The 23,754-nt window shown below is 45.4% G+C and overlaps 1 protein-coding gene across 1 annotated transcript; it reads left to right on the forward strand.

Annotated features, from left to right (window-relative positions):
* The first annotated feature begins 3,065 nt into the window (after positions 1-3,065).
* On the forward strand, positions 3,066-13,841 carry LOC120916098 (nicotinamide N-methyltransferase-like). The gene is made up of 3 exons (XM_040326918.1): positions 3,066-3,284; positions 8,088-8,295; positions 12,074-13,841. Exons 1-3 carry the CDS (start codon positions 3,134-3,136, stop codon positions 12,495-12,497), a joined length of 783 nt encoding a protein of 260 aa, XP_040182852.1. The 5' UTR covers positions 3,066-3,133; the 3' UTR covers positions 12,498-13,841.
* The last annotated feature ends 9,913 nt before the right edge of the window (positions 13,842-23,754 follow it).

Consider the following 23,754-nt stretch of genomic DNA (forward strand, 5'->3'; position numbering starts at 1 on the left):
CCATAGCCGTGGTCCTTGGACTGCAAATCTTCGTTCTCCCTTTGATTTGTAGCGGGACTTGGGGATGTGGAGGAAGTTTTGGCTGGTTGATCGGAGAATGCGATTGGGGGTGTAATGCTTTATTTTCTCGCACGAGTATTGAGGAGCTTTTCCTTGTGTGCACTTGTGGGTAAGACAGAGGGTCTTGAATGTGACCCTATCCTTTACGGTTAGCCAATGAAGGGTCCTCAGTGAAGGGATGATGGATTCCCAGGGTTTTTTCCCCGTTACCAGTCTGGCTGCCGTGTTCTGGACGACTTGTAGACGTAAAATCTGATATTTAGGTAGTCCAATTGAGTGAGTGAGAAACTTATATAGCGCAACACATGCAAACTGAATCGCCTCTGGGCGCTTGGTATCCTTCACTTCCTGGATGGTAAAAAATAAACTGACAGGGGCTATAACCCTCCCTTACTCTATCCAAAATGAAAAAAAAAATGTTGCCTATAGTTCTATTTTAAGCATACATTTCTGATCATTTTATGGAGAGGACTAAGAAGATATAACCATGCCAATGGTGCAGCAGAAACATATAGCACAGTGAGGAAGGTTTGTGGTCCAGGATGATAGGACAGTCAAAATTAGAAGCAGCGCCCCCCCCACACAGTTGCGGAACGCCAGCCATCCGCATACCGGAAGCAGTGCGGCCACTTTTCGTGCTGCCCTCCTGCAAAGTTCTGCCCTAGGCCTGGGGCCTTGTTGGCCTAGGCCAGGATACAGCGTTGGTGGAGGCGTCGGCATCTTCAGTAAGGGAATTTAGGAAGTGAAGCCTTGAGGCTTCACAGCCTGGTTCCCTACTGCACATGTGCGGGCCACGCTGTGTGTCCTCACAGTTCCCAGAAGACAGCGGGGAGACGGAGGAGGGGCCAGGCATGGCATAGATCGCTGCGGAATCTGCAACGATCTATTGACGGAAGTGGGAGCAAATACCTGTATTAGACAGATATCTTCTCCCCCCTCTCCCCTGAAAAGGTGCCAAATGTAACACCGGAGGGGGGAGGAACTGGAAAAACGAAAGTTCAATTTTTGGGTGGAACTACGCTTTAATTTAGAGAATTTTAAGATTTACTTATGCAATGTTTGTCAATAAATGATAACTTTTCATCATAAGACTCGAACAACTTCATCATGGGGGATCTGGAATATATTGACTATAACAGGATGAATTCCAATGCCCCATGTATTTAATGATGTAAGATGGGAACCCTTGTTCGGATGCTGCAGACGCAGCCCCAATCCTGATGGAATAACATGAAAAATTAGTTTATCATTAAACCCTAAATTAGCAAAATAAATTCTGACACCCAAAACCTCAATTGGACACTATTATTGGTCTTTTAATAGTTAAACACAAAAGCCTGGCCTGTCTGTCTGTTTTTTGTTTTTAGGGAGACTGCCTTTGAGCAATACCGGTGCATTATGGCTGGCTTAAGATACCTCCCCAGTTCTGAGGAAACCAAAGAAACTTAAATAGATGGCTGCTTTGAGGACACGGCTGGGACTCGTGCCAAAAGGTGAAAGGGACAACAAATCTGAAATCCCGCCGAACATTTGAACGGTGATCGGTAAACGTGTCAAACATGACTCACCCTAAATCTTCTGTATGCCCTTCAAAACGGCTTTGATAGGATAAGCAACAAAATAGGATGGTCTATTAGGATCTTGAAATAACATGAAGTGCTGAATACTTGAGAAATATAACTTGATGGTGTTAAAGGAAAGGGACAATTCGCTAGAGCAATAGGCAGCGAAAACCATCATGTATTTGATATCCCCAACACTATTACAGGGATAGAGGGTCATGAATCTACCAAAACACTTCCAAGCTGTATTGAACGTTTTGAGAATATTTCTAGATAATGAAGAATTCACCCGGTAAGCAGCTTGTGCCCTGAGTGCATCTAGTCTATTATCAGCAGAGAGTCCAAGTACAGTGGACCGTGCTTGCCCACCGAATCTGCTTCTGGGTGCTGTAAGAAAAAACATGAACAATCAAGACGAGACAGGGCATCTTCTGCCACATTGTTGTCACCACTGATAAACTGGCCCTGGAAATTAAATTTATACATAAGGCTCAACCTACGCATAAAAGACATGAGGAGGGACCCGGATGTTCCTTTATTAATAATTTCAGCTGAATTATCAGTAAAGAAAAGGACTGTGTGACCAGACCAAATGGGATCCCATGTGACTGCTGCTGCAACTATCAAAAAAAATGCAGAAATCTGAGCAAACCTAGGTATGTTAAACACTTCTGTGGGCCACGGACTAGCCAGCCACTGACACCCAAATATTGCTGCAAAAAACAACTGAGGCTGTGGCATCTGACAAAATTCTGGGGGACATGGCAGTAGGTAGATGGATAAACATGGAAATACCATTCCAATTGCACAGAAACTGGTCCCACATGAGCAGATCAGCTCGTGCATGGGCTTGCAAACTCACACCCGAATCTCTGTCCTGGTACAGGGGCAGGAGAGCGAATAACCTGGAAACAAATGACCTGCCTTGTGAAATGATTCTCAAAGCAAAATTGTTAGAGGGGATAGCTGTGCCTGGTGCCTAGGTGGAGAGGGAAGGGGGCCAAAAGCGTACCATTCATCCGAACGCTGTCTGAGATGGCCGAATAAAGCATCCGAAGCCGGGAGATAAAGTTAGGCCCTAGACCAAACTTCTGACTAATATTCCCACTCCACCGAGTCAACGGCTTTTTCGGCATCCAGCAAAGCCTCCACCCTAGCTGAAACACTTTCACAAATGTAATAACTGTTTAGTGTTGTGCGTGTGTGGAGGAGGGGGGGGTGTACTAATGGGGGATTTTCTGAAAATCCCAGAGTTCTGCTTTAAAAAAAATCATACAGATATTATATTGGAAAAGAATCATATTTGAACCCATGTGGATATTATCTCTCAGTCAGGTGCATCCTCATGACTGTTCTGGGAAAATAAACAGCAGTTATTTGCGAATATTGAATTGCATGCTAATGAATTTACCGAGCTCATCCCAGATGAATATAAATGGAACTCTGATCATAGTGAAGTACAGTGGAAGGTGGAAGTCAAAGAGCTGAAGTGAGGCCTAGTCAGTAGAAAGATGGATTCCTCGACACACAAATTGTATCACATAGATGGAATGCACTCCAGAAATCACTTGGATTCATTTTTCTCTGGCAAGGAGGACATGGTCTTTGGAGATGATTGCTTGAAATTTCCAATGGCGAATCTTCACTATTGTTTGATCAGCGGTATGTATAATATTTATCAGTAGATCTAATATATAACACTGTAGCGCTACCCCCTCAGAAGCCGCTGGTGGAGACTGCAAAAAAAGGCCTTCTTATCCACATCAGTGCCTGACCTCACAAATGCGCTTATGGAAGAATAGTCAAACATTCCCATAGACACACCCCTAAACCTTGTGGAAAGCCTTCACAGAAGAGTTGAAGCTGTTAAAGCTACAAAGGGTGGGCCAACTCAATATTGAACCCTACAGACTAAGGCCCCATACACACGGGAGGATTTATCCGCGGATACGGTCCAGCGGACCGTTTCCACGGATAAATCCTCTCGAGGATTTCCGCGGATTTCTATGCGATGGCGTGTACACACCATCGCATTGAAATCCGCGCCAAAATCCCCTGGCGATGATGTGTCGCGCCGACGTGCGCGACGCTGTCAAATAAGGAATTCCACGCATGCGTCGAATCATTACGACGCATGCGGGGGATCCCTTCGGACGGATGGATCCGGTGAGTCTATACAGACCAGCGGATCCATCCGTTGGGATGGATTCCAGCAGATGGATTTGTTTGGCATGTCAGCGAATATCCGATCTGCTGGAATCCATCCCAGGGGAGAAATATCTGCGGAAACAGATCCGCTGGAGTGTACACACCATAGGATCTATCCGCTGAAACCCATTTGCTGGGATTTTTCAGCGGATGGATTCTATGGTGTGTATGGGGCCTTAGACTGGGATGCCATTGAAGTTCATGTGCGTGTAAAGGCAAGCGTCCCAATACTTTTGGTAATATAGTGTATATGTAGCACTACCCCAGTAGGGGGTCGCTGATTTCCGGGTTCCCACTGCTGCACACCCAGTCAAACAGCATTTCCTTCATTCATGCAAACGCAGTAAACAGTCCTTGGTTTGTTTTTGTTGTTTTATTAGGGAATGATAATTTGGGTGGGGTAGAGAATTGTAGCACTCACCAGCGAAGGAGCTACTGGTTGTTTTTTTTTTGGGCGGCATGTTACCTCTGTGACTCCGCCGTCTAGGATAGTTGATGAGAGCCGTAGTAATGGAATGTCCACACAGCAGGTGTCTTTTTCTTGTGCTTTTATTTACCCAACGAGGTAGAAACAATAAAACTTGCGGTGAAGAGCAAAGATGCAGTAGGAGGAAAAACAGCAGATTCAGGCGTAACAATAAGGAAACAGTCTCGCTTCCAACAACATACTGGGCTAGATTCAGGTAGCAGTTACGGCGGCGTATCTCCAGATACGCCGCCGTAATTTCAAATCTGCGCTGGCGTATCTTTACGTCGATTCTCCAAGGCAGATACGTCGAAAAAATAGGCTGCCTCCGCCGACGTAACTTGAATGCGGCGGCGTATAATTGTGTGCATTTTTACGCTGGCCGCTAGGGGTGCTTCCGTTGTTTTCGGCTTAGAGTATGCAAATTACATAGTTACGCCGATTCACAAACGTACGTGCGCCCGGCGGTAGTTTTTTACGTCGTTTGCGTAAGGCTTTTTCGGCGTAACGTTGCTCCTGCTTCTATGAGGCGCACGCAATGTTAAGTATGGACGTCGTTCCCGCTTCGATTTTTGAATTTTTTACGTCGTTTGCGTAAGTCGTTCGCGAATAGGGCTGGACGTAATTTACGTTCACGTCGAAACCAATACGTTGTTGCGGCGTACTTGGGAGCAATGCAAACTGGGAAATGTACACGGACGGCCTTTTGTAAAAAACGTCAATCACGTCAGGTCATCACACATTAACATAAAACACGCCCCCCTTCCACATTTGAATTACGAGCGCTTACGCCGGCCCCATTTACGCTACGCCGCCGCAACTTACATAGCAAGTGCTTTGTGAATACTGCACTTGCTCCTGTAAGTTGCGGCGGCGTAGCATAAATACGATACGCTGCGCCGCCGTTAAAATGCGCGCCCTTACCTCAATCGAGCCCTTTGTTTTCTTCGCCACTCCCGCCAGAGTGGGTTTAGTGTACCTGGACAGGCCTCTCCCACCGACCTGGCAGCCAGAGTATCACTCGGAACTCTAAGGGAAGAAAGTCTCTGCCACAGACCCTCCCTAGAATTTAGATCACAGAGACAATCCTCCTTAATAGATTTTTGTGCCTGGATCTCCTTCAGGTAGTTTGCAGCTAGGTTACCGACTGATAGGTGACCAACGTCCAGTCTCTCAGTGTCCGGTTACCTTGATCCCTGGTGGATCGTCGAAACCCTATTGGATCGCCAGCCTCTCTTGGCTCTCCTCAGGTGGACTCCCCACCGAACAGCCTCCTCTCAAAGGAACAAAGGCTTGGGATCTTCTCAGGATTGGGGACCCAGTGGATCACTGGGGCCCAGCCACGGCTCCGAACCAACGTGGTCCCAGAACCAGGAGCACCGCGTGGCACGCGCACCCCGGCAAGGTAGGCCATAACGCCGGGGGGCCGTGGTGCAGTCACCCTAAAGATAGGTGCCGCACTGGGAAAAAGACCCTGCCTCAATGGCTTCTGTTCCAGAAGTACCCTCTCCCAGCATGCCCAGCGAGAGCACTCCCTCCTGATTGGCTGCTGGAAGAAAGCGCCCAAACCTCAACTCCACCGGTGCCACCTGTCGTACCGGGGTGGGATAACACCCCAACAACAACAGAATGAGCCCACAGCACAGTCAAGCCGAAACAGAGACCCCACCTAAACACTGCAAATTGAACTCAGAGTCCTTACACTCTGCTTACCCCTTAAATTTTGACAGCACCGGTTACTTTGAAAGTAACCCGGCGCTACAGAATTATGGGATGTCCAACTTGAAAATGTTCAGAACATAGAACAAAACAGGGGACAACTTCCTCCCTATTTACAAAGAAATTATCTTCTTCCGTCCAGGCTGGGTTCACAATGATACGACACGACAGTTATACGACTTTCATCCTACTTTGCTCTGCGACATCAGTCCTACATCGGTCCTACTTCCATCCGACTTTCATGAACAGGATACTACTCTGATCCAACTTTGTGATAGTCTAACTTGTCCTTTGACCAATCAAAACAATCCCAGTGTGAAATAAATTCCTTTTACTGCTGCTGTAATCACCATGTCGGATGTCCAAAGTCGGATGGTTAAGACAAGGATCCTACTTTGATCCGACTTCAATGATATTCAATGGGCTAAAGTAGGATCAAAGTCAGACCAAAGTAGTACAGGGAGCATTTTCAATGTCGGACCGACTTGTGTCGGACCAGTTAAGACGGCTCTCATAGGGAAACATTGATTTTCACACGTCATGCGACATGAGCTCCCAATGTCGGAGCGTTTGTCGGACCAGTGTGAACCCAGCCTCCTCCTGCACAAACTTGGTTCACTATGTACAGCACCTGCTGATCACTCCTGGGTGGAATTAACTCTCTCTTTGTTAATTCAGCAACAGCCCATTGGATAAAATAACACATGTAGTGAACAGCATCTCCGTTCTGTATTTATTATTATACAGGTTTTATATAGCGCCAACAGTTTGCGCATCGCTTAACAAAATAAAGGGAGACATTACAGTTACATTGCAGTTTGGTACAAGAGGAATCAGAGGGCCCTGCTCATTAGAGCTTACAATCTAAATAATGGGCCAGCTGCGCGGGGGGTGGGGTGGGGTTTGAGGCGAACTCAGCCAGAAGTGGATGTGAGTGCCTGTCAAAACCAGGAGGCAGACAAGTGTAGCTTTCCGACAAAGAAAAAAGAAAAAAAAATGCAAAAAAATTAAAGGAGTTAAAAAACATCTGATGATGCCGCCCCCCCCCCCCAGCCCCCGTTTTACTTACCTGACCCCTCGAAAGTCCCGCACTCGGTCCCGAGAACCTCTTCGCCGCTCATCCTGAGGCGATGGGCGCTGCTGTCAATCACATCCAGTGACGCGCCGAGGGGCGGGGCCGAGTGATACAGTGAGCGGCAATGGCCACTTGCTGTATCACGGGAGCGCGCCTGCAAAGACTCATCACCATGCGAGCTCTCTCGCATGAATGTGATGAGTTCTTGCGAGGAGGACCAGAGACAGCCGCCGAGGGACCCCAGAAGACGTGGATCGGGGCCACTCTGTGCAAAACAAACAGCACAGTGGAGGTGCTATTATTATTTTAAAGAAACCTTTAAGTTACACAAAAGCACATTTTTTCTTAGAGGAACCCTTACCCCCCACATATACGCATGTATGAATGCAAACACACTGATCAGGGGTGCATACACTTGAAAACGTGAATTGCGATACATGTTACATATCGCCTGAATGAGAGCAATATTTCTAGCACCAGACCTCCTTCCTAACACTTAACTGATGACCTATAGGGGGCCTTTGAAGTGTCACCTATAGAAAATACAGGGTACTGAAGTTTGTCGCAATTTCATGGGCGCACACACATTTAGGGTTTGACATGTTGGGTATCTATTCATTCATCTTTTATATTTTACCAATAATGTGGGTCATTTACTGCATTTGTTTCCCTTTAAATTCACTTAAGTGTGTTTTTTACAGAAATTTTACGTTTCCTAGACCTTTGTGGTAGTATCATGTGACTACCACTATTTTATTTTCTAGGGTATCTGCTGTCAGAAAATGTATATGTTTGGGGGGTTTTATGTAATCTTCAGGCCGAAAGTGATTTTTTTAAACATGTCTGCAAAAAATGCAAAAACAGCTCTGGTAGCGAAAAAAGGGGAAAAGGGTTAAAGTTTTTTTTTTTTTTTTAAACTGTTCAGTGTGCATGAAGCCTTAATGGAATTATTTTAATTAGAATGTACATGATACTCAATTCTGTAATATCCTTGCAGATCACATTAGGGGTAATCTTTTGATTGACGCCAGCCTTGGTTCCATCGTCCACCATCTCTATTCTGTGTCCGAATTCTTCAAAGAAATTGCTATATTAAAATTCAATGAGCAATGTATCATGGAAGTGAGCAGATGGCTACACAACTGCACCGGAGCGTTTGATTGGAAGCATGCCTCAGGTTTCGTTGCCGGGTTAGAAGGAAAGAGGTGACGTGTCCTTTAATGGTTCTACACTTGTTGGCTTTATTTGTCAGCTCTTGTCTGTTTATTTTTTTTCTATTCATAAGTACCGGTTCACATTACAGCGACATGAAAGTCGGCACGACTTTGTGAGGCAACTTGAGGCAACTTCGAGGCAACTTCAAGTCGCCTCCAGGGCAGGTGACTTTGCCAGTGGCCAATTAAACAATAATCAGCTCTGTTGGAGACTGGAGAGGGGTTTGCCTGAGAAAACTATTTTCTCTTTCTTGTAAAGTTGCTTCAGTTAAGACACTGATCCGACTTTGGAGGCAACTTCCATTGAAATCAATGGGTACAAGTTGCCTAGAAGCAGGGATGGACTGGCCATTGGAACTACAGGGAGTTTCCCGGTGGGCCGATGGCTCAGTGGGCCGGCTTCAGTGACAGCGGACCGCCGCCCCCCCCCTCCGCTCCTCTATCTCTCCCTTCCCGCAGCGCTCACCTCCTCTCCCTCCCCGCAGCACTCACCTGGGGGGAACAGAGAAGCAGGGGGAGGACCAGAGGAGCAGGGGGGACAACAGAGGAGCATGGGGGAGGGGACAGACAGCTGACTCAACAGCTATGGCCTGGGAGTTTCTTACTTCTGCCTAATCTTGTCCCATAAGGGGGGGCACCGAACTGATTCCTTGCCCCGGGTGAAATAATGTCTAGCTTCCCCACTGGTACTGCCTATAAGAGTACCAGTACCAGCCGTTCTATTCTAATAAATAGAACGGCTAGTGGCTAGTGAAGGGGGAGAGGGGGCTTGGGTGGCCCGGGGGAGGGGGGGTGCGGGAGTTGTCTGGCCGCCATGGGAGAGACCTGTCAAAGTGGGCCAGTCTGGATGAAGTCCAGGGCCAAATTTTTGTCCCAGTCCAGCCCTGCCTAGAAGTCGCCTTGAAGTAGTACAGGAACCTTTTCTGAAGTCGGAGCGACTTTAGTAGTGTACATTAAGACGGCTCTCATTCACTTTAATGTAATTTCTCATGTCCCGCGACTTGGGGCAACACAAGTCGGATCCCAAGTCGCGGTAGTGTGAACGGGCAATAAGGGTTCTTTCACATTGGCAGCTGTGGCGGTAAAAACATGAGGCTGTGCTACGCGGTTTACCGCGCCCCAATAACCTAATGGAATTTTAGCATTACAGCCTGATAGAGCTGTACACATGCCGCATAACTTGATGCTTTGATTCATGGCTGTGACCATTTTAATTCAGAGTTTCACAGGTTGCGCCATCTGTCATACTCGCCCTATGCTATTAATGGGGCTGCACCTCAACCATGAGCTAAATGCTTGGCTTGTAGTTGCAACACGGTCCCACAATATAAAATTGCTATTTGACAATAAAAAAAAAAACAGTTGTGAAAGTTGCATGAATACATTTATAAATAGACCCCCGAGTCTAATACGTGTAATTGTCATCATTAAAAAAAAAAAAAAAAAATAGAAAACCACCAAAAATGAGTAGAAAACGTACACACTTAGGCCCGGATTTCTCGAGATACGGCGCGTAAGGCCCCGTACACACGATAGAATCCATCCGCAGATAAATCCCAGCAAATGGGTTTCTGCGGATAGATCCTATGGTGTGTACACGCCAGCGGATCTGTTTCCGCGGAGAAATCTCCTCTGGGATGGATTCCAGCAGATCGGATATTTGCTGTGCTGCACAACAAATCCATCTGCTGGAATCCATTCCAACGGATGGATCCGCTCGTCTGTACAGACTTACCGGATCCATTCGTCCAAAGGGATTCCCCGCACGCGTCGTAATGATTTGACGCATGCGTGGAATTCCTTATATGACAGCGTCGCGCCCGTCGCCGCGTCATAATCGCGGCGACGGCGCGACACGTCATCGGCAGAGGATTTCCGCGCGGATTTCAATGCGATGGTGTGTACACTCCATCCCATCGAAATCAGCGGAAATCTTTGAGAGGATTTATCAGTGGAAACGGTCCGCTGGACCGTATCTGCGGATAAATCCTCTCGTGTGTACGGGGCCTAAGTGTAAATATGCGCCGTCGTATCTATGCGCCATGCCCATAAACTGAGATACGCCTGAAAATAGGCTTCATCCCACCGACGTAACTTTCCTACGCTGGCGTATCGCGGGCGCATAGTTACGCTGGCCGCAAGTGGCGCTCCCATTTATTTCCTATTCAAATATGGAAATGAGGGAGATACGTCGATTCACGAACGTACTTGCGCCCGGCGCATAATATATGCGGTTTGCGTAAGTCGTACGTCCGGCGTAAAGTTATTCCCCATATATGAGGCGCAACTCATGCTAAGGTATGGACCAGGGAACACAGCCGTCGTATTTTATGTCGTTTACGTAGTACGTGAATAGGGCTGGCGTAGGTTACGTTCACGTCGTAGGCAGTGATCCATCGTATCTTAGGGAGTAGTTCCAACGTGATTCTGAGCATGCGCACTGGGATACGTCCACGGGACGGCGCATGCGCCGTTCGTTTTAAGTACTTGTATGGTACTCTGGAGAGCACAGTGATTAGGGGCTACAGACACTGGCAATAGGGTGACCACATTTTTAAACTACCATTCAGGGACACCCCCCTTTCCAAAAATCAGCTTGTGCTGTAACGAATCACAGCACAGTGATTGGACACAAGAGGTGGGATTTATGATTTCTCCAATCACAAGCAGGGGACGGGGATTGTGCTCCTCCAGGCATTCCTGGCCAGGACAAGTACTGTCAGTGAGTAAAGCGGTGATGTGGCGGCCTTTTTTGGGGGCATCAGATTGGCCCGGGGGGTAGTCGTGTCAGTTTCATTCCGGGACACTGTATTGTTCTGGAATGAAGGTGCCCGGGACAGACCTGCAAAATGCGGGACTGTCCCGGGCAATCCGGGACACGTGGTCACCCTAACTGGCAATGAAAGCATCATAAAAATTCAACATGCTTACATGCTTGATCGAGGGATTCTACTAATTCAGGAGAGGGGAGTTAGATAGAGAAAGGAGCAGAGCAGGGGCGGACTGACAACTCATGGGGCCCCCGGGGAATAGGAGATTATGGGGCCCCCAGGTAATAGATTATGGGGCCACACAGAATACACACACACACAGACAGTATACACACACAGTATTCACACACAGACACACAATATACACACACAGTATACACACACACACAGAATACACATGCACACACTGAAAAGGTACTGGAGAGGCGGGGCAGCTTTAATCTTGGGATTTTTAGACCATAGATTTTTACATACTGTCCCTGGTTTTACTGAGGCTGGCAACCCTGATGGGGCCCCCTAGTGACATGGGGCCCTTGGGTCGGTGCCCGAGTGCTCGAATGGTCAGTGCGCCCCTGGAGCAGAGTATTTCAAGAGAGGAGAGTTAGATAGAGGAAGGAGCAGAGTCCTCCAGCAGAGCAGAGTACAGTATTTCAAGAGAGAAGAGGTAGATAGAGGAAGAGGAAGAGCAAAGTCATCCAACAGTGCAGAGTATTTCAGGAGAGGAGAGTTGGATAGAGGAAGGAGCAGAGTCCTCCAGCAGAGCAGAGTATTTCAGGAGAGGAGAGTTAGTGGAAGTAGCTGTCTTCCAGGAGTGCAAAGTATTTCAGAAGAGAAAAGTGCTAATTTTATGGGCAGCACAGCAGGGGCTTTTCATATAATTGGATAATTGTAGTCTGGGCTTTCTTCGATGAAGGCTGTGCTATATGAGCTAAGAAAATAGTTCTATGTCTGCAGCATACTGGAAACTCTCCCTGTAATGCCCGTATTTTGTTTTTTAGCGACCAACATGAGGACATAGAAATGCGCCTAAAGTCGTCCATGAAGCAGGTTTTGAAATGTAACTTTGAACAGGAAAACATAACCTCCCCGGTGGAGTTACCGCTCGCTGACTGTGTGGTCAGTTGTTTCCTACTGGATGCTATAAGTAAAAATGAAGAGGAATATATGAAGAACATGGAAAAGATCGTAAAGCTTCTGAAACCCGGAGGCCACCTGTTACTTCTTTCAGTAATAAATAAAACTTACATGACTGTTGGGGGGGAACGGTTCAATTTTTTAAAACATGATGAGAGCCTTGTAAGGAACAGCTTGGATAAGCTGGGGTTAGCCATCGATTACTTTTCCTGGCAGAAGAGACGCAATGTGAGCGATCTCACCAATTATAAAGCTGTTATGTTCATCGCAGCCCACAAGGGGGAGTAGCTGATAGTAGTCGACAGCATTCATCTCATTATACTACAGTATCTGCAGGTAACCAGGGCTGGTGCAAGGATTTTTGACACCCTAGGCGAAACCTCATTTTGCCGCCCCCCCTGGCTCCACCCCTGACTCCACCCTCTTTGCCTTGTCCATGTTTACCCCACCTCTTTAACAAAACGCCCATCAATGCAGCCTCACAAGCGCCCATCAATGCATCCTACCAGTCCCCATCAATGCAGCCTACCAGCACCCTTCAAATGCAGTGGGCTTTTCCTGATGTCTTCACGTCCAGAGCAGGTCTATGGGTCGTGATGACATCAGGAACAGTCCACCTGACAAGACACCTAGACTGCAGGGAGGGGGGGTGCAGGAGCCATGGGCAGTGGTGTATTTGATTTTGTGCTGCCCTAGGCAAGACTATAGTTGTCCCACCCCAGCCGATGTGTACCGTTCTTGTCTCAGGGTCTGATGAGGAAGCTGCAGCCAGCCATTCACAGTGAACAACTGTGGCTTTTTTTTTTAGACCCCGAGACATGATTCGTCCAAGTATCATATATAGAATTACTGCCCATGATCTGACGTTCGCAGTGATACCTCACATGTGTGGGGCGACCACTGTTTGCGTGCGTGTAGGACCGGCACGGGAGGAGGGGGGCACTTTAATTTCTTTTTTCTCTACACTGTTGCTTTCATTTTTTTTTTTGCTGTCACAAGCAAAGTAAGCATCCTTGTGACAGCAATAGGTATGTCACTGGTATTCTTTATGGAGAGATCTGGGATCTATAAGACCCCCAAATCCCTCTTCTGCACTTTTTCACTATTGTCTTCCTGATTCTCCTCCTGGCCAATCAGGAATCCCCAATTGGCCTGGTCACATTTCCTGTTCAGCCAGGAGGAGAATGTCTCTGTGTGTGCTGCATCATGCACAGACACCCCACAAGGCAGACGATGTCTTTGAAGGCTGGCCGGGAGAAGTGGTCAGAGTGACCTCCTAAGGTAGGGCATCTGATTGGCACATTCACGTCTGTCTCGCGGGGGGGAGGGGGGAGTTGCTGCCATCCATCTCCCGTGAGACAGTCACCACTGGGTAAGTGCACACCTGTTGGGGGAAGGGTTTGATTGCCCCCTCCACCATAAAATGGTGCACCAGCCGCCACTGGTCTCCTCTCTCCTATAATGAGCTTTGCAGCTGCATCAGGAAAGAGTACACAGTGCTCATGTGTGGCCCAATAAATGGGACAGCGCTCCCTCCTATGCCACTTAGGGGGTGCAGGCAGGCCCGGATTTACTCCCTTTGCCGCCCCAAGGCCGGGTCCTTCAATGCCGCCCCCGCCTGCGCAGTACAGGGGGGGGACATTATCCGCCGGGGGACTTTTTCGGCAGGACACTGGGAAGCAGGGGGGATGCTGCTGCCGAAAATGACATTGAGAACTGGAGGGGGGATGTTGCTGCCAAAAATTACATTGATCATTGGGGGGGGTGCTGCTGCTGAAAATTACATTGAAAACCATCTCACATCCTCTTCCCTCTGTTTTCTTTCCTCTCACCATCTGTGACATTACAGGGGGGGAAATGAAAGTGTCCTCTCCTGTCAGCTGCAGTGCCGCCCCTGCACCCACTGCCGCCCCGAGGTCTGGCCTTGTTGGCCTTGTCTGGAATCCGGCCCTGGGTGCAGGTCCCAACTGCTGCTGTGCTTTTCTGTAAAGCTGAACTTACACTTTAAGGATCAAACACATGTATGCATCTATCTATAGCCAATGCTCATTGAAGCATTTGCGGGGTCCTCTTCATGAGGACCATGGATTAAGATGGTATTAAAATATGGCATTGGTGGGAATTTTACCCCCTTTTTCCCCCTCCTCTCTCTCAGTCCATTTTGTTCTTCTTCCTAGACTTTTTTAATTGTCTTCAACTTATGAACCTATTCCTGAATTTTGAGCTGACAATTGGTGACCCAGAAGTCCTTTACCATAATATACTGCTTTGGGAGTGGATTATGATTTTCATATCTGTGCGTTTTTACTCTTAGAAATGTTTATATGCTCTATCATCAGCGGTCTCCAACCTTTTCACTGCCGGGGACTGGTATTGTGTGGCCAAATTTTCCAGGGACCCGGGGAGGGTTTGGGGGGCGACTGTGGTTGGTGATGATAGGGGCTGGGTGATATTGTTGCCACTCACTGGTAGGGTTTTAACAGGAATTTCTGTGCAGTCAAATTGTATGTATGATGTACAGTATTTACAGATCATTAGCAGAGAGGTTTGACTGCACAGAGACTCCTATGGAAACACTATCAGTGAGTGGATCACTGCACAGAGCTCACTGAGCACATCAGATCACCAGGCTCATGCATCCATGTGTTTGCTGTGTCCTGGGGCGTCAGAAGGAGGAGAGCACCTGACACTTATTGACAGGGGGCGGAGCTTCACTTGCCTGCCCGCCGCTCATCCCCTGCTGTGCGGCTACAATGAAGGGCTATTATATACAATTGCCACACAGCAGGGAATGAGCGGCAGGTAAGGGAGTGAAGCTCCGCCCCTTCTAGTAAATGGCTGCTGCTCTCCTTCTTTTGATGCCCCAGAGGAAAAGCAAACACATACAGGTCCCCTGTTGCCGACCAACAAGAGACGTAGCCCTGGGCAGCAATTAAAGCGGCCACCAATAGAGATCGAGCTTCCGCCATCCCCCTGCCCCAACAGGCTTCGGATCGGCAGTGGGCCATGGCCCAGGGGTCGTGAACCCCTGCTCTATCTGACACTGTGGCTCCTGTGTGAGCACATCTATTACTGTTTTCCCTTCTTGAGATAAATAAAAATAATTAAATTATAACAATTAACATCAGATTTAATATATGTATTACACATTAAAAAATAACATATGATTCAATGCATAAAAATTCCTAGTAGTTTATAAGGAGATAATAATAACATACAGTTAATTGAATAATTTTGTGTAGAAAAAACAAAATGGATGACTTTTTGTTTTACAATAGTACAACCGATAAATTACTATTTGTATGTTACTTATTTGTATTACCTAATTATACATACACAATACTAGAGATGAGCAGAGTATTTCAATGAAATTGATTTTGTTGATAGCAAACAAATATCTTAAATGTAAATGTTGCTCAATAAACTTTGTAATTTGCTTGCAATAAAAAAAGTCTACTCCCTCTGTCTTTTTATTTTTAAATGGGGGGATTTGGGGCAGTTAAGATTATTTAATTTCAAATAAAAGTTCAATAAAGTGGCAGCAAAATGGTGGTGGGGGGACCCACAGCTCATGAATATGTACAAATGTTATGTCAACAGTATAGTAACAAAGGGTTATAACCCCTATCAGTAACAGGGGCACAGACAGTAGTACCTAACTATACCCAGGAATTCTCAAACCTGTTTCTTTGTGATGTGATGGTGCCAATCATGACTAGCCTCTCATTCCCCAGGTATCTGGTTTCTTTCATTGCAATGGCAAACTTACCTCTATTAAAGGGGTTGTAAATGTTTGTTTTTAATTTTCTAAATAGGTTCCTTTAAGCTAATGCATTGTTGGTTCACTTACCTTTTCTTTCGATTTTCCTTCTAAATGTTTTTTTTCTTTGTCTGAATTTCTCACTTCCTGTTTCTCCTCAGTAAGCTTGCCCCATCATCTGAGCCGTTCTGGCTGGGGGTTAGTCAGCCAGAACAGCTTACTGAGGAGGAACAGGAAGTGAACAATTCAGACAAAGAAAACAAAACCTATATCGTATCGTATCGTGGCTGTGCACGCCACTTAATCATAGGGTATGATTAAGTGGCGTGCACAGCCACGATACGCGTGAGGGAAGTGAGCCGTTGGTGACGTCGTCTCTGCTCTCGGCTGGGAGTGGAGATACTACTGTGTTTGATGTCTGATGTTTGAGATCCTTAACTGAAATGTGAGTGTTTACTATGTCTATATTAAAATTATGCTGACGTTTTTACACTATTGTGAGCGTTATTCCTTCCATATGTGCCTTATGGGGAGTCATTGATTCAAATGAAGAGGGACTTGTACACTGGCTAAGCGCTGCCTTTGTGGAGTGAAGTTGATCTGCAACGCTGCTGCATTTGGAGGGAAAGAGGAGCTGCCATTGGAAATTCACATAAGGCTTATTTTAAGCCTCTTAGAGGTAAGAGGCTGGTGAGACTGGGCACTTGGGGAGTGAAGCACTTTCTGAGCTAGTTCTGAGCACTGCACATTTGGAAAACGTTGTGGACTTTTTGCATCTTTTTTTGCATGTTTGGATTTTTGATCCCTTTTTTTTTTTGCACTTTCAATGCGTTTTTGCACAATTGCATGAAGATATTTATTTTTATTGTTTATATTGGACTCATTTTGCACATCCAGTGCCGTTTGCTGAATTTAGTTTCAATGTATGGATGCACCTGATTAGCACTTATTTAATTGATCCGGAATTTTGGAATTTTGCACCTTTAATGCGTTTTTGCACAATTGCATGAAGATATTTATTTTTATTGTTTATATTGGACTCATTTTGCACATCCAGTGCCGTTTGCTTGAATTTATTTTCAATGTATGGATGCACCTGATTAGCACAAATATCATGCACCTTAGTGCTGCACATTTTTGATGTTGTATTTTGTCATGCACTTAGTGCATGGAAATTGCATGGGATTTTAGATTATTTATTTACTAATTATTATTCTTAATTAGGGGGCAATATTTACTTGCCAAAGGTGGAAGTGCAAGTGCAAGTCGTTCAGAGATTGGCTTGTTCATGAGATATTTTTATTTTTTTTATTTTATTATTATATATTTATGTGTGTATTTATTTATTTTTGTATGTATTTATTTGGATTTATTTATGTGTGACTTTTATTTATTTATGTGTGTATTTATTTATTTATTTTTGTATGTATTTCTTTTTATTTATTTATGTATAGATTTATTTTGCTAAGGACAAACGCAACTGTCTGTGTAGTACACCGATGAAAGGAACGTGGGGTGTCCGCACACACACTTTATTAAACAATCACTTTATTTACTGTACAGGATTTATAATTTCATCAACAGTTTGCGCAGCACTTTACACCAATGAGGGCAGACAGGACAATTATTATACAATTCATGCGCAGCACCGCCACTGCCTATGTGGGCACTCCAGTGATGGGAAGCAGGTGAAGGTGGCTGTGTAGACACAATGGGCCAGATTCTCATACATTAACGTTGCTCCTGGGCAGCGTAATGTATGTGCTGTACGCTACACCGCCGCAGGTTTACAGGTTTACATCCTGATTCTCAGAACACTTACCTGTAAACTTGCGGCGGTGTATCGTTAATTCGCTCGGCGCAAGCCCGCCCAATTCAAATCGGGCGGGCACCATTTAAATTAGGCGCGCTCCCGCGCCGAGCGTACTGCGCATACTCCGTCGGGTAAATTACCCGACGTGCATTGCGCTAAATGACGTCGCCCCGACGTCATTTGCTTAGACGTTTACGTAAATGGCGTCCAGCGCCATTCACGGACGTCTTACGCAAACAACGTATTTTTTTTAAACTTCGACGCGGGAACGACGGCCATAGTTAACGTTGGTTGCCCCTGCTAATAGCAGGGGCAACCTTACGCGTCGCGTACGCTACGGAAACTACGTAAATTCTCAGCGTCGGACGCGCGTAGGTTCGGGAATCTCGCGTACTTACCTCATTTGCATAGATGACGGGGAAAACGACGATGCGACACCTAGCGGCGGGAAAAAAAAATACTTTTAAGATCTGACAGCGTAACAGCCTTACGCATGTCAGATCTAATGGGTATCTATGCGCAACTGATTCTAAGAATCAGTCGCATAGATACCCTGGGCCAGATTAGGAGTTACGACGGCGCTAATGGTGTTGCGCCGTCGTAACGCCTTTGAGAATCTGGCCCATAGGTGGGCGAGTCTGTGTGCAGGGAGGGAGGGGGCGGGGGTTTGCTGGTGCTCTGACAAGCGGATGCATTCAGGTGATACAAAAGGTAATTACTGGGGAATGAACTGATGGAGAAAATGGAATTAAGCGATCGTGCGACTCTGTTTCCAAACAAAATTGACGCCCTTTTTTTGCACAAATTGAGCTTTCTTTTGGTGGTATTTGATCACCACTACAGTTTTTATTTTTTGCGCTATAAGCAAAAAAAAGAGCGACAATTTTGTAAAAAAACATAATTCTTTACTTTCTGCTATAAAACATAACAACAAAAAATGTCTTCATCAATTTAGGCCAATAATGTATTCTGCTACATATTTTTGGTAAACAAAATTACAAAAAGCATAAATTAATTGGTTTGCGCATAAGTTATAGTGTCTACAAACTATGGAATATTTATTTATTTTTTTGCCAATTTTTTTTGCTGCAATTATGGGTACGGCGAGGCTGCAATTATGGGCACGGCGAGGCTGCAATTATGGGCACGGCGAGGCTGCAATGATGATGCACGGTCAGGCTGCAATGATGGACATGGTGAGGCTGCAATTATGGGCACAGTGGGGCTGCAATAATGGGCACAGCAAGGCTGCAATGATGGGCATTGTGAGGCTGCAATAATGGGCACAGTGAGACTGCATTGATGGGTAAAGTGAGACTGCAATGATGGGCACAGTAAGGCTGCAATGGTGGGCACAGTGAGGCTGCAATGGTGGGCACAGAGAGGCTGCATTGATGGGCAGTGAGGCTGCAATGATGGGCAGTGAGGCTGCAATGATGGACACAGTGAGGCTGCCATGATGGGCACAGTGAGGCTGCCATAATGGGCACAGTGAGGCTGCCATGATGGGCACAGTGAGGCTGCCATGATGGGCACAGTGAGGCTGCATTGATGGGCACAGTGAGGCTGCATTGATGGGCACAGTGAGACTGCGTGGACTGGCAGAGAGGCTGCATTGATGGGCACAGTGAGGCTGCATTCATGGGCACTGTTGAGGCTGCATTGATCTCCTGAAACATGCCCGCAGCCTCCGACATCTCCTGTACCATGCCCGCAGCCTCCGACATCTCCTGTACCATGCCCGCAGCCTCTGACATCTCCTGTACCATGCCCGCAGCCTCTGACATCTCCTGTACTATGCCCGCAGCCTCTGACATCTCCTGTATCATGTCTGCAACCTCTGACCATCTTGTCTTATATCATGTCTGCAGTCTCTGAGGGAGTCTGGAGAGGAGTCAAGAATGGAAGATATATAGTATAGACCTATGTGCTTTTATATCTGTCTTATGTATATATAATACGCTCTTCAAATCAGTTTTAAAATGCATGGTTTTCCCTTTTATGAACAAGAAAATAATGACGTTATGCTGTTACGCTGGTAAAGGTTTGTTTTTTATTTTCTAAATAGGTTCCTTTAAGCTAGTGCATTGTTGGTTCACTTACCTTTTCCTTCGCTTTGCCTTCTAAATATTTTTTTTCTTTGTCTGGATTTCTCACTTCCTGTTTCTCCTGTACAATTGTAAAGCATGTCTTGTTTGGTATCAATTTTCTCAGCGTAAGGTAATTTTTTATACTTTATCAAACAAGTGGACAATCTATTATGTTTTTGTGCATTAAAAATTAAAAAAGTGTATTTTCCCAAACAAATTGTGTTTGAAAAATCGCTGCACAAATACTGTGCAGCCATCCCATAGGAGGAGGACGTTGTCTATGTACCTAGCCCATAAAACGAGGGAGGGAGGTCTATCACAATAGACAACGTCCTCCTCCCACTTGGCCATGAAGAGGTTAGCGAGGCTGGGGGCAAACTTAGCCCCCATAGCCACGCCACGCCTCTGAAGGAAGAATCTCTGGTCAAACCAAAAATAGTTATGAGTTGTTGCGAACTCAAGCAGCTCATGGATAAAAGATTTCTGCTCGTCCCTAATAGAATGTTCACAACTCAAAAAATGCTTAACCGCTTCAACCCCAAGGTGTTGGGGGATGCAAGTGTATAAGGACGCCACGTCGGCAGTCGCAAGAAGAGAGTCGCCTTTTATCTCATTACTCTCCAGGAGTTTAATGGTGGAGGTTGTATCCTTAAGATATGAAGGGGTTAGTTTGACTAAAGGTTGCAAGTAGAAATCAATGTATCGACCTATACGTGACGTAATCGAATCGATTCCACTCACGATAGGTCTGCCAGGTGGATTCAATGGATCCTTGTGGATCTTAGGTAGATGGTATATGGTTGGGATTCTTGGAGCAATGGGTACCAAAAAGGCTTTTTCTTTTTTATTCAAAATAAATGAACTGTAGCCTCTGGATACTAAATTTGCCAATTCCTTTTTAAAAGTATTGGTGGGATTATTGGGTAAAACCTGATAAGTTTCTGAATCCCCTAAGATGCGATTCATCTCTGCAATGTAGTCAGTTTTGTTCATAACAACTATACCTCCTCCTTTATCGGCAGGACGCACGACAAGGTCCTTACGATTACACAAAGAAAGGAAACCCTCCTTCGGTAAAGGATGTGTATAAACTTTTTTGACAGACAAAGCTTCCAAGTCTTTGAGGACCAAGTCTTTAAACACATTGACTGAGGAAGAAACTGGAACAGCAGGGTTAAACAGTGAGGGGTTAGAAAGACCTGAATGCACAGTCCCTGATGTTGCAGCTCGCTCCATATAGGGTGTTGTGTCTGAAATGAAATGTCGCTGGATATTAACCACTTGCCGTCGCCGCACCGTCGAAATACGTCCACAAGGTGGCTCTGCTGGGCGAGAGCACGTAATATGACGTCCTCTCTCCCAGCGATCGCCGCCGGGCACACGCGATCGCTCGGTACAGAGCGGGGAACGGGAGCTGTGTGTGTAAACACACAGCTCCCAGGCCTGTCAGCAGGGGAAATGCTGATCTTTGGTTCATACACTGTATGAACCGAGGATCAGTGTTTCCCCTAGTGAGGCCACCCCCCCCCCACAGTAAGAACACACCCAGGCATACTTAACCCCTTCCCCGCCCCCTAGTGTTAACCCCTTCACTGCCAGTGGCATTTTTATAGTAATCCAATGCATTTTTATAGCACTGATCGCTATAAAAATGCCAATGGTCCCAAAAATGTGTCAAAAGTGTCCGAAATGTCCGCCATAATGTCGCAGTACCGAAAAAAAAATCGCTGATCGCCGCCATTACTAGTAAAAAAAATATAATAAAAATGACATAAAACTACCCCCTATTTTGTAAACGCTATAACTTTTGCGCAAACCAATCAATAAACGCTTATTGCGATTTTTTTTTACGAAAAATATGTAGAAGAAAACGTATCGGCCTAAACTGAGGAAAAAAAATGTTTTTTTATATATTTTTGGGGGATATTTATTATAGCAAAATGTAAAAAATATTCATTTTTTTAAAAATTGTCGCTCTATTTTTGTTTATAGCGCAAAAAATAAAAACCGCAGAGGTGATCAAATACCACCAAAAGAAAGCTCTATTTGTGGAAAAAAAAGGACGCCAATTTTGTTTGGGAGCCACGTCGCACGACCGCGCAATTGTCTGTTAAAGCGACAGAGTCCCGAATCGCAAAAAGTACTCTGGTCTTTGGGCAGCAATATGGTCCGGGGGGTAAGTGGTTAAGTTTCCGGACACATTTTTTAACATCTATAAAGGTGTCAAACTTGCTCAATTTGTGCGGGGGAGCAAATTTGAGACCCTTGTCTAGGACAGCAATTTAATTTGTTGTAAGTTCTTTACCACTAAGGTTGAACAGTCCTAGACCTAATGTACCTTTCTCTTTTTCCTTTGGTGTCTTTTACCTCCCCTAATTTGTTTTATTGACACTGAACATCTGTAAAATGTGCTGTTGTTATAATAATTAGGACTTTTACATTCACCTGTTCCTTGTCTCTATGCCTCATTGCAAACTTGCATACCTAACTTTCTATCATTGTGGGTACATCTACCTGTCATCCTCGTCTTTGTTTTATTATTTAGGACATGAATGCAGGTCAGGGACTACAGTCCTCGGTTGAGGTGGTGTCTAGTTACATTGGTCAACACATTTTTACTTTAGTCTTTCCTCTTGTATTTTTATTTTGACTGATTTATTTTTTAATTCTTACAAACATTTTAAACTTGCAGATATTATATTGACAAATAAACATATTAAACATATTGGAAAAGAATCATATTTGAACCCATGTGGAGATCATCCCTCAGTCAGGTGCATCTACATGACTGTTCTGGCCTGGGAAAATAAATAACAGTTATTTGATAATATTGAATGGCATGCTAATGAATATGCTGGTTTATTCCAGATTACTATAAATTGAAAGTCAGCATTAGGATTGTATAATAGAAAGTAGATACCAAAGAGGTGAAATAAGGTCTGTTCAGCATTGTAGGACAATGGATTCCTCATCACCTAAATTCTATCATATACATGGAATGGATACCAGAGATTATTTAGATATATATTACTCTGACAAAGAAGACATGGCCTTTGCAGATGATTCTTTGAGATTTCCGATCATGAATCTCCACTACTGGTTCTGCCGAGGTATGTATAATTTATATCAGTAGATTAAATATACAAGACATCTTTATATTAAAAAAAATAGGGGCTTGTTCACACATGTGGCTATTATTGCTGCCCCTCTGCATTGGACTGCTTTTCAGAGGGGATTTGACAGGCAGTGAGGAAGTGATATGTCACCTCCTCACTGCCTGTTTTAACCCTCAAAATGAGGACTCATTGCGCCACAAACACATACATTTAGGTAGATTCAGTAAGAGTTAGGCCGACTTATCAGTAGATAAGCCGACCTAACTCAGAATCTACGCCGACTTATGTTTAAGCGTATGCTCAAACAGAGATATGCTTAAACATATCTAAGATACGACGGCTTGCGCCGTCCTATCTTAGATTGCAATATTTTGGATGGCCGCTAGGTGGCGCTTCCATTGCGGTCGGCGTAGAATATGTAAATGAGAAGATACACCGATTCACGAACGTACGCCCGGCCGACGCAGTACTTTTACGCCGTTTACGTAAGAGATAGGCCGCGTAAAGTTAGAGCTAGGCCCTATTGGAATAATAATGTCAAGTATGGCCACTGTTCCCGCGTTGAAATTCGATTTTTTTACGTCGTTTGCATAAGTCGTCCGTGAATCGGGATTTACGTCGTTTACGTCCACGTCAAAATCAATAGGCCCGTGCGGCGTACTTAGCCGCAATGCACACTGGGAAATGTAGGCGCCCGGCGCATGCGCAGTAAAAAAAAACGTAAAAAACGTGAGGTCAAGCGCCATTAACATAAAATACGCCCCCC

This window comes from Rana temporaria, chromosome 10 (genome assembly GCF_905171775.1).
Source record: "Rana temporaria chromosome 10, aRanTem1.1, whole genome shotgun sequence".
Classification (NCBI taxonomy): domain Eukaryota; kingdom Metazoa; phylum Chordata; class Amphibia; order Anura; family Ranidae; genus Rana; species Rana temporaria.